At 36.8% G+C, this 11,429-nt stretch overlaps 1 protein-coding gene across 2 annotated transcripts; it reads right to left on the bottom strand.

The window, feature by feature from the left end:
* Positions 1 to 311: 311 nt before the first annotated feature.
* LOC107817231 (uncharacterized) lies at positions 312 to 10,262 on the bottom strand. Of its 2 annotated transcripts, none has more exons than XM_016643026.2 (13): positions 9,920 to 10,262; positions 9,118 to 9,234; positions 8,307 to 8,371; positions 7,298 to 7,397; positions 7,101 to 7,172; positions 6,673 to 6,732; positions 6,456 to 6,585; positions 6,181 to 6,371; positions 5,878 to 6,059; positions 4,901 to 5,028; positions 3,925 to 4,190; positions 2,232 to 2,475; positions 312 to 1,640 (listed from the first exon to the last, which is right to left on the bottom strand). In XM_016643026.2, exons 1-13 carry the CDS (start codon positions 10,184 to 10,186, stop codon positions 832 to 834), a joined length of 2,631 nt encoding a protein of 876 aa, XP_016498512.2. In that variant the 5' UTR covers positions 10,187 to 10,262; the 3' UTR covers positions 312 to 831. The 2 variants fall into 2 exon arrangements, with proteins under 2 accessions (XP_016498512.2, XP_016498511.2); XM_016643025.2 differs by having other exon boundaries at positions 7,292 to 7,397; positions 9,920 to 10,261.
* Between the last annotated feature and the right edge of the window lie 1,167 nt (positions 10,263 to 11,429).

Raw genomic sequence — 11,429 nt, 5'->3', positions numbered from 1 at the left:
AACGTAAAATTTGGGCAGTTAAAAGTTTTTATTGAAAGTTGTATAAAACGATTTTTTTTGGGTTGTAAAATTGTATTAAATATTTTGAAACAACCCTGAATACTATGGATATATACATCGGAACGAAGAAAATAATAAAGTAAGAAATTTTGCTTATTTTAACCTAATAAAATTGAGGAAAGAATAATTTATAGGGTGATTAACCTTGTGAATGGTGATCATATTGCTAACACATGCATGATTCTTGGGAGGTTAAATAGAAGAAGAACAAGGCATATAATAGTGAAGTAATAAAGCTAGACTACACATTGAAGAAAACACATTAAAAACACTATCCTCTCTTTCAAAATTGGCATATCCTTGTCAAGGACTGTATTGGGATTCATCTTGATCCTCAATATTAGGATGGTACAGCTTACAGAAACACAGTTTAAATGAGTAACTCTTGCGCACCTAGCAATCCAATGTGCTTCACCTAATTCAAAAATCTCGAAAATGTGGTCTAGTTACAATTTTAACGTTCGACCACAAGTGAGCTAAATCACTCCTATATAAAAATTAAAATGATACAGCCTCTACGCAAGGATAACATATATAAACTGGAAAAATAACCCATCCCAACTCCAAACTGCGATCATGAGAGGGTGGTAACCTCTAGATACATCAACACGTCCGTAATCTCCCTCTTAGAGAAAAAGCCATCAACTCGTCCCTAATCTCCCTCTTAGAGAAAAAGCGAGGGGACTGGTGATTTTCTAATGCAAATACATCTTTCCACCCAATACCAGACATAATCAGTAAACATGCACCATTGTGTAGGCCGTTCTCTATTTAATCAGAATCAGGCTCAACATCAACAATATCAGGAATTGACTCCATGGACTCGTTATCCGATTCGTGCATCAACCCTTTACCTCTGTCTAAATTCATCATTGAAGCAAATCCATCAACGCTATCTTCCGCCGCTTCCTTTCTTGATGCATTGTCCATGAACTTTTCCGATCCTAGAGATACCACATCACTCTTAGCGCCCAAGACTAGTTTCTCTGCTTGAACTTCACTACCCATGGGATTTAAAGTGTTGCCACCAGAAACAAGGGCACTGGATTGAAGACTGTTTTTCCCATCACCAATTGAAGCAATAGTTTCAGATAGCTGTGATTCAACCATGACCTCATCCCTATCCATGGGGCCTTTCTTCGCAACAGTAACAGGCGCTACTTCCACCAATTTACTACTTTCAGAAACTTTTATAGCAGTGGTATCCAAAGATGGAACCTTTCCTGATAGTGTATCTTTCAATGTTTCTGGGGGTTGATTACTTTTATCCGTATCTTTTCCAGGATCAGCTGCCACGGTATCCGAATCTTCGCCATTTCGCAGCCAATTTTCATAAAGGTCATCATTATAAGAGTCTGGCTCGTCAGGGGACTTGCTGAACATGCCAATGTGGAATGTGTTATTTGCTGCACGGTCACTGATGTGTAAATTCCCCGAAAACCACTTATTTCTGACCTTATAATTGTTGTCAGTGGACTGGGGATCTAACAAGGGAAGCGCCCGGGGATGTATAAGCACTTCCAACGCCAAAAGAGCGTGTACACAACATTCAGAAACTTTAGTTCCTATTTCTTGAGCCCCTGCTAACAACAAATTAACGACAGGTAATTCATTGAAACAGCTTGCAAAAAATTGGAAGGATGCCAAACTAGATAAGGGAACTACGAGGTGAGAACAGCAAGATCATCCTTAGAAGTAAATGTTCTTCAAATGCGTCAGTAGGATAGCAGTATCTAAAATAGAAAGCACCACCCACTCTCAAGCCACCACCTCAATCATTTTGAGAGCAACTGCTAGGCCAAACCATTGTTAAAAATTCCAGTCCCCATAGCTATGCAACTTACAAATCATTATGAGATCAAAATTTCAACACATCGTTTTCCTCTCTTACCATGCCCATACATCTACTAGTTTAACTTTCAATCTCAAGAATATTAACTTCTACTTGATCAGAGTATGTTTTTAGTACATTTAGCAAACGAGACAGAAGAAGACTGACAAGGAATGTGTCAGGCACACGGCAGCTTGGTTAATAGATTTCATGCGCAATAGTTGCTATATTGTGTATTGTCTAAGGGAGTTGTTTTAGATATGCCTGGAATAGCATAGAAGGTTTCAGCTGTTCCTAAAAAAATATATGTACAGTCACCTCAACAAAATCGCAATCCTACCTCTGCGAAAAAGTTCAAGCCCCTGAGATAGGTGTTGTGGACGAGTGCGGCCAGGAGAGATGAGAGAAGCCAGAAGTGCTCGTAAAGCTGCAATTTGATAGTCTCCCCAGGTAGTGGTCGGTGAGCCAGGAACCAGTTCGCCTCTGTCATCCTTGGCCCACCCTCCTTTACAAGCATTTCTGGTAACATCCAAAAGAAGGTGATCAACATTTGCTCGCCAACTCTCGGGTCTCCAAGAACCACCCTTAAAATGACAAACATAAGATACTTGCCATCAAGAACAACTTCTGGAGATAGATACAAATGAGAAAAAGCGGGTAATATAGAATAGATGGGTGTGCATGCGTGTGTATACTTGTAATTTAGGCACCATAGCAACATATAACCCAGTATGCAATCTTCATGCACTCACTATTATCCTAGAATATGATTTATGTTAAATGCAATTATAATTATTATATGGATTAAGTATTGACAAGCGGGCGACGAGTACCAATTTAAAAGGAAAACAATTTCATAGCATATGAGAAATATAATGAGAGACTCAAGCAGACTCACATTGGTGAACGAATGTTACGTACTACTACCTACCTCGGATATCAGATGAATATCAATAGACATTAAAATCAAGAGACAAATAAACCTTATTGCAGCAGTAAAATCAAGTAAGATAATCATTAATAAAAAATGGATTAGATATAGGTATAAAGTGATAAGAAATAGATGCTTTCAAGTGAGAACTGAATGGATGCTTTTAACTGAGAACTAAGGAATTGAAGCTCTCATGTACCATCTCCTGATTTTGCAGATGCTTAAGAGAGTGCATAAACGATTTTCTGATGTACAATGAACACTTCCAGGGTGCAGCTCACTCTAGGAAAAATCAGCTCATTCAGAATAAACATAAACTGTCATCCCAAAAATAAGACAAACCTAGGCTAAAATCTCTTCTCGAGAAAAAGGAAGAGCCACTTTCACAAGCTAATAGCTGGAAAATATTTTTCTCTAACCACATATCTGATTCACATTAAAATTTAAACTTTGAAAGCACCCAGGCAAGAATGCAGGTAGAGAGCCAAGCTTTAACAAGTATAATGAAGGGCAAGCATTAGAAATTCTTTTGTCTGTGTATGCAGGTAGAGAGCCAAGCTTTAACAAGTATAATGAGGGTATGCTTATATTCCCTCTAATAACTGTTGAAGAATCTTCATTGAAGTATTGATTACCAGGCATTAGAAATGTCGAGTCATTCCCTTTTTGAGCCCTACTTTTAGGTAGAGAGCCAAGCTTTAACAAGTATAATGAGGGTATGCTTATATTCCCTCTAATAACTGTTGAAGAATCTTCATGGAAGTATTGATTACCAGGCATTAGAAATGTCGAGTCATTCCCTTTTTGAGCCCTACTTTCTATTTTGATTTGTCCAAAGATGGTGTCAATCTCTAACATGAAACTACTTCTTTACACTTTTCAATACTTTTTCTTATATGATATTACCAAATTGAGACACTGCTTTTATAACTTTAAAAGTTCAAATTCAACAAAGAATCAGCCTTATCTTCTAACTTTAGTACTCATGCTATTACAAAACAGCTTGCAACTCTTTACAAAAACTTAAAAAATTAAATCACAATTCTTTTCTTAAAAACCACATTTTGTAAGAAGTCCATAGTGAGAGCAAAATTAAGCATACCACGGAAAGAAGGGCTTCCAATGCCTCTAGTGCAGCTATCTTAACAGATAATGAAGCCATGTTTGGGGACATTTCCATTTCAAAAACATCTCTATCAGGCTGCTCCTCAAGCGAATTACTTGTACTAGCATGCTTCCTCTTCTTGTGGGAAGTTTTTTTCATTGTCTCTGGATGTAACTTCTGTTGTGCAATGGGAGATATGTCTCTCTCATCCAAATCCATCAATGCATTGTTAACAATCACATCGGTTAGGTGTGTAGATATCCCTGCCAAATTAAAGTTGCTGCAGTCAGCGACAGACTTGTAATCAAAATCACAACCACTATCAGAATCACCACTCCGCTGAATGCACAGCCAGCTCGGAGCACTAGATTTAACTGACATACATGCAGGGAAATGGAACATAAGAATCTAATATGAACACTGATCACCTGCCAGTAAGCTTAACAAAAGACGAAGTACTTCCCTGCTTGAGCTTGACTAAAGCTTTCATACTAAAGGATAACTTTTCTTCTAAACAAAAAAGCCCAGGATATTTACTTTGTCTATCATTTGGAAACTCCCTACTGGAGGTACTTCTAGCAAGCATAAGGCTTACAACATATATATAATATATTAGTGATACATATATGGAATATTTACCACCCAGTAATTATAGCTACAAGAGGTATTGAATAACACTAAAGAAACTCTGCATTTAGAGCACAGAACATGGACTGATTCCTTGAATTAGGGAGAAGCCACTACCTAATGAGGAATAATGATTTCAGGACTGACTGCATGCAGTGCGCCGAAGAAAATTATCTCATTGTTCCGAGAAGATTTATTTACTGTCTCAGCTAAATTATGTAAAGCTTATTAGCATTTAGGGACATGCACAAGGACAACCCAGCCTCTAGGTTAGGCAGATGTTTATTTGCATAAACAGAGGCCAAAAGAAAGAAGTACAAACTTGTCAAATATTTAAAATGCCTACCAACCCCCAGTGACATCAGCAGAACTTTCATAATTGCGTACACCTTTATCCTTAGCTCTGGCAAAGCAGACGTCTCGAAGTAGTTGGTTAGGAGTCGTATTATAGAGGCAACATGAGGGAGCAACTGGCTGCAAAAGAGAGAAAAGTGGCCCAACTTTAGTGTTAGTATCCCTCTAATAAATTATCCAATATGGAAACGGGAATCATAATAAAATTCAATAATCAAGTAAATTTTGAAAAAACATGTACTAGACTTTTCTTTTGAATTGGTCTTACAGATCCATGCATGGGGTAAACGCCCAACATGTGTTATAAGGTTTACTAACATTTTATCCAAGTATGTACTAGTTCTCGACCATAATATTTAAATTCTAACAGAACAATACATTTACAACAAAATCAAGGAAAAAACAAAAAGGGAAAACATAGACAATTTTAAAAGGCCAAATAATGATAGAACAGGTTGAACTTATCAAACAATAGAAAATAGCAACAGAGCAGGTTGGCGTTCAAAAACCAAAGGTATGGTCAAAATTAGGTGAAGCAAGGATACAACAAACACATACTTAGCAAACAACCAGAGAAATGGTGATATTTAAGAAAACAAAGAAGAGTGACTAATAAAGACTTTTTTTAAAATTAAGAAAAAAGGACTTTTCTCCTCTCCTTTCCCAAGATGGCCAACGGGTGAATGTAACTGATTCCCCATGATCAGGCTTGTTATTCACTCCCTTACTTTAAGATGACCGTGGGAAAATTGATCTTTCTACAAGTCAGATTAGCCAAATTATTAAAGGCACAGGACTACAACTAAAACATGAACAGACACGTTAATAATGATCCAGTTGGATCGTGCATACCCGAGATGGTATTTTATCCTACGCAAGAGAATCATCACTCTTTGGGACAAAGATAGCGAAACGAATAAAGGTTATCCAACTGAAACAAGATAGAAGAACAAATATGGAAAAGCTCACCTGCCCAGTCCCTTAACAATCGATGTAAGAAGATCCAATATGCGTGAATGTAAGACTGGGAGTTCTGAACAAATAAATTCTTGTTTCATTGTAGTCATGTAGGAGATGCCTGGTGATGAGGAACCATCAACCATCAGCACTCTTTGAGCAAGAGCTATTAATGGACGTACAGGCATAGACACCTAAGCAAGAAAAGAATTAAGATAATGCCTCAGATACTTCTATAACTTGCACCACTCGTACGGAAAAAAATTGATCATGAACTCATTAAATTTGAAGCTGTATGTGACCACGGATTCTGACCTGAAATGGGTAAGAAGTAGTAAGCAATTTACAACAACAAAAGATCAGGGTAGAGATTCTGGAGATTATCAAGTGCTCAGGCCTCATTGTTTTGTCTGAAGTTTGACTAGACAAAGATTGGCCCCCTAATGGAGGCGGTGGGTCTTTCCCAGGGGGAAGCAGCAATCTCATGGCCTCAGTACTTCTAGTTTCTACAAATATATCCATAAAGATGAATCTCAGTTAGAGCTCCTGCCATGATTAGTTAGGATAGTCGATCAATATTCAAGAATCACCTTGCTCTAGACCCTGGAAGGCAGCATTCAGCTGAATATTGATTGATAGCATGATCTTCTGCATCATCAATAACCAGCTATCCTCGTCCCCCCTTGATATTGGTAGCAAACCCAAGCAACAAGCAAGCTTCTGAAAACTAAAACTAGATGAGTCCTCTGCTTTGGCTATATCATATTCCAGCTAGAATTCAAATAAACCGTCTGGTTTTTGTCTCACCTTCAACATACTAGGACTGCACTTGCCTGACATGAGCCTCAAAACAACAGTATCCTCAACCTGCCAAAATTACCACTTCAACAAATGCATCTATATTGAAATACACACAATATCATGATTAGGATTCTCCAAAGAACAAAAGTTAGAAAGAGAAACAACAATCTAAACCTTAGAATAACGGCAAATGAATGCGAGCCCAAGAACCAATGTCATCAATAAGAAGAAAAAAAATAATATCACAGGAAACAGTTTCGTAATAACCTTAATTAGTGTATCTCATGCTTCCATTTCTATCTTGATCTTGATGAACAAACTAGACATTGATTCATTATGAACTTGGATCCGAATGAGCAATCCTTAGAGTAGTTTTAATGTTACGCAAAGTAAAAAGAAAAAAGAAAAAATCATGAAATCAACAAAGAACTTACACCATCATAATGCCGTTGAATGGAAGATGGGAAGATATCTAAAATGGTGCACAACAGAAAAATAGCTTCTTCCTGCACAGGTTGCAAGAGATGTCAAAACTCTAAAACAAAGGCAAGCAACCACTTCCTACGCAGTATGCAAAATTAACTGAATACTTCAACTAACGAACTGCTCAGCTAGTTTTACTAACCCATACAGCATCAAATGTATCCTCATTTAGCAGCTTCAATAATGGTTGAATAAGTTTTGTACCGAGTGATATACCATCTTTCTTTGCATTGGGCAATCCTCTCAACCTGATATTCAGAAAGGCCAAGGCACATTTCTTTTTTATCAGACAAATCATCAAAAGTCGCAAGGCCAGCCTAGACCCTTCTTACAGGCCTCTGCATAAATGTTGCCAGACTAATGCTATCCAACAGAATTTACATTAAAGGGCAAAATGCTCCAAGGGAGAAACATTGAACTTGCTACAAATTTAAAATTATTGAAAATCTTGCCAAAGTAAGTTGCAAAAATGCCCCAAGGGAGAAACATTGAACTTGCTACAGATTTAAAACAATTAAAAAGCTTGCCAAGTAAGTTGCAAAAATGTTGACCAGTCTGTGTTAGTTCTGTTCCTTAGTTTGCACAAACGGAAGTAAACACTTTCCACTTTTCCCAGCCTGAACATTTACAAAGTGAAATAGCTAATCCTGAGATATGAACATCTAAAAAACCGGAAATGTCTATGTCTGCTCAGTCTTGCAGCATTCTTAAATTAGTTACACGAGCTCCAACTTTATTAATTAAGGTGCTCCTTCAATTACATTATGCACCAAATCTTAATATTTCACTCGCTGCAGCAGCTACTTTCAGGGTTTAAACCCCATAGCCATATCACTGGGAAGGTGGGCAAGCTACTAACTCCACATAAATGCCGTATCATACTGGAAAAAATCCATATGATGAGTAGTTTACTTCCTGAAACCATTAAGATCAGAAAGGAAATTTAATGTGCAAACCTAAGTTACACAAAACCTCCTTATGTTGCACAGAAAACAATGATTTCATAAACCATCAACGGTGTAAGCATAAGCAAGAGGTTTCCATTAACATACATCAAAACAGTTTTTCCAAGTTATGAGCAACCAATAGCCCTCTCCGTTAAACATAGACTCATTGAGTACAAAACAAAAATTCAACATCAAAAATACCAAACAAACCTTGTGAATAAATCTGACAGGGATGCACAAGAAGCTACCTTCACAAAGTGGGAATCTGCAGGGGACTAGTCCAAGTACCCACCAAACAAAAAAGAAAGGAATGTCCATTAATTTTTCACATTCATATAAAGAAATTGGCAAAGATTATAACAGGTTAGCTGTAGTCAATCTACTGTTTGCTAATCTTCACTGATTAATGAATAGAACATATAGGATTGACCTGCTCAATACCAAGGCACCAATTTATCAGGCTGAGTCAAATAAATGATTAGAACTTTCAGAGGTTTGAAGTCCCAGTTACTCTACTTTTTAGTCCGATGATGTCAATTTATCTACATGATCAGTCATCTTGAGGTATAGTTTTCTTTCTTTTTTTTTTTGCTTTGTTTGAAATAGGTCATCTTGAGGTATAGTTGATAATGATAACAACACAACTTATACACCCTTTTTCCTGCATTCCAGAACATAGTTCTACTCCCTACAGATATAATAACATCTAAAGGTACTCTTTCGAGAAAATGACAAAAATGGTTTCTTATGTTTGGAGGTAGGTTCAAAATGGTCCCTGAACTATACACCTGAGCAGTTTTTTCCTTAAGTTTGCCAAAAATAGCTCTTTCGCTCTCAGTCAAATATTTAATAAACTCCGTCATCTAACACGAACTATGAGAAAAAATATTTGGCAACCATAATGAGTGGCAAATGTTTGAACTTTTAACTAAAACAGGAATGTGAATCCTTTTTACATAACTCACCAAACAGATGAAGATCACACAAAGAATTCTTATCAATAAACCATTAGCTTGAATACCTGAAGGTGGAGTAAGAGTGTGTTAAACCATGCAGCATAAGAAGCTAAGAAACGCTCCCTACTGCATTCTTGACACGTCACCCCGAGCAAACATACACCAGCCCAGCATTTATCTGGCTGCAACACAAACAATCACCAAAAAAACAACTCTTAATCCTAATACACAACACATAAAATCCAACATAACGAAGTTCATAAACTGCAATATGCTTTATAGGAACCATGTTATCAGCTCAAGAAAAAAAATATGCTTTATCAGTTTATAGGAACCATGTCAAAACCAGAATAAGGTTTTCATTATCCTGTCAATAGATTCAGCTGACAAAAGGAACAGACCCTGCTGCAAAAGTGGTCAAAACATTACTCCCTCTGGACCAATTTATGTAGCACAATTTACTTTTTTTTTTTATAACCGTTTGTCCGGGCCAGCTTGCGGGAACTTCGACTAATTCCACGGAATACCTGCATACCTTCCATCAATAACAAGTCTCCAGGTAATTAGGGTCCACTAAGGCTTGGAAAGATAAGAAAATTTTGCCTCCACTGAGATTTGAACCTGACACTCGTGGTTCTCAACCAACTTCATTTACCACTAGGTCACACGAGTAGCTTGTTTTAGACCACACATTTCAAAAGTCTTTTTCTTTCTTTCTTAAAATTCTGTTCTTTCTTAAACTCCATGCTTTCTTATTATCGATTCATCATTATTAAATTTTCAAACTATAATTACAAACATAGAAGCAACAAATGAATGTAGTTAGGGACAATTCATATAGTATAACAGTTTTTTAAGATTATTCACCGTGTCGCTGGAGGCAAGAGCGAGCACTCGGTTGATCCATGAATCGACAGCGGACGTCCAGTTTTCAATCAACTTTTGATCAGATTCCGGTGGAGCCAATTCGGAGAGTAAGCGCTGAATCTTAATGGTAGAAACGACGTAGGAGAGAACTGAAGGGTTCCGAAACGGATGCTTTAGGTCAGGGACGTACTCTTTGAGAAAGGACCGAAGTAGCCGAGGCTTCAATGCGACGTCGTACATGTTCTCAATTGTATCTGAGGCCGCCATTTTTTTCTTTTTTGAAGAGAAGGAGAAAGTAGTGAAATTGCAGAGGTGTAGTTTAGGGTTTAAGTGATAAACCCTGAATTTTAACGGGGCAGACAGAAGGTTTCCATTTTATGAAATCGGGTCGGACCTTACTATTGGATCTTTGCTGAAAAAAAAAAAAGGAAAAAATGATATCATATAGCTCGCTTTCAAAATAATAGCGGAAAAATATATTTATTTATTATATATAAAAAAGAATTATATTTTATATATTTTTACGGTTATCAGATGTAAATAGTTCTTGTCGCAAGCTAATACTGATTTTTGCTTTGTGTAAAGTATCTAGATGTATTTTTTCAGCAACATGCAAATTTAACCTGGGTTTCTTAGTGATTTATTTTAGGGATCTTTATACAAATAACTGGCCGGATTCATTATTTATTTATTTTTGTCGATATACATAAATTATATGTAGTTATACGTATATTATACATGAATTATCCGTTGGTTATACAAGAAATAGAGGTAACTCAGAGTTGGATTTGTGTAACTTCTTATCCACTCTAATGTGATTATAATTATAACTTATCAATTTGAGGCAGTGTTTTAAAAGGTGTTTTTGGGGCGATTCCTGGGGCGAGGCGCACCAAAAATGCCCTGAGGCGATGGTGTGGGGGCGAAAGCCTCAAGAGGCGTACGCCCGGCGTTTGAGGCGCGTTTTTGTAGTGAGCCGTAAGCCCCATAGACATTTTCAAATTATAACAAAATTTGTTGAATAAGTCCTTCATATAATACCCAAATTCTCAAAAGTTAGCTTGTAATTACTCAAAAGTTTAAAAAAGGAACTTAAATGTATTAAATTTAAAAGTCATGACCTTTTTAATTGATTGAAGCCCTAATTTATGGTATTTCTCAATTCTTTATCTTGTCTGCTAGTCTGCTAATATCTCCCAAAAGCAATAAATATTTTTTTTTTACAAATGCAAAGAGAACTCCATTTCCCTTTATAGCAGCAAGTTCAAAGTTCAAATTGCATGTTAGTCATCATCTTTGTTCCTCCATGTAAAAAACTTTATTCTTTTCGACTCAAGTTATTTGTGCTTGTAAGTAGCGTATAATAGATTGTTTTGACTAGTTTTTTGTGGGGTTGAAGCACATCTCTCTCTTTTTGTGGGGATGGAGCACATCTATATATATACACCACATATTTATAATTTTCTTTAATTTTTATGTAATTTTACATGTTTATAAATATTTACTCTCC

This window comes from Nicotiana tabacum, chromosome 13 (assembly GCF_000715075.1).
Source record: "Nicotiana tabacum cultivar K326 chromosome 13, ASM71507v2, whole genome shotgun sequence".
Lineage (NCBI taxonomy): Eukaryota > Viridiplantae > Streptophyta > Magnoliopsida > Solanales > Solanaceae > Nicotiana > Nicotiana tabacum.
The sequence above is the reverse complement of the archived record's forward strand: the minus strand, read 5'-3'. Positions and strand labels throughout refer to the sequence as shown.

Excerpts from the sequence above, each read along its gene's own strand:
- LOC107817231 (XM_016643025.2), bottom strand. The coding sequence starts at position 10,186 with ATGGCGGCCTCAGATACAATTGAGAACATGTACGACGTCGCATTGAAG. Across the intron at positions 8,372-9,117 it reads CACTCTTACTCCACCTTCAG|TCCCCTGCAGATTCCCACTT; the intron begins GTATTCAAGCTA and ends TACTTGGACTAG. Across the intron at positions 1,641-2,231 it reads GCTTGAACTTTTTCGCAGAG|GGGCTCAAGAAATAGGAACT; the intron begins GTAGGATTGCGA and ends TGTTGTTAGCAG.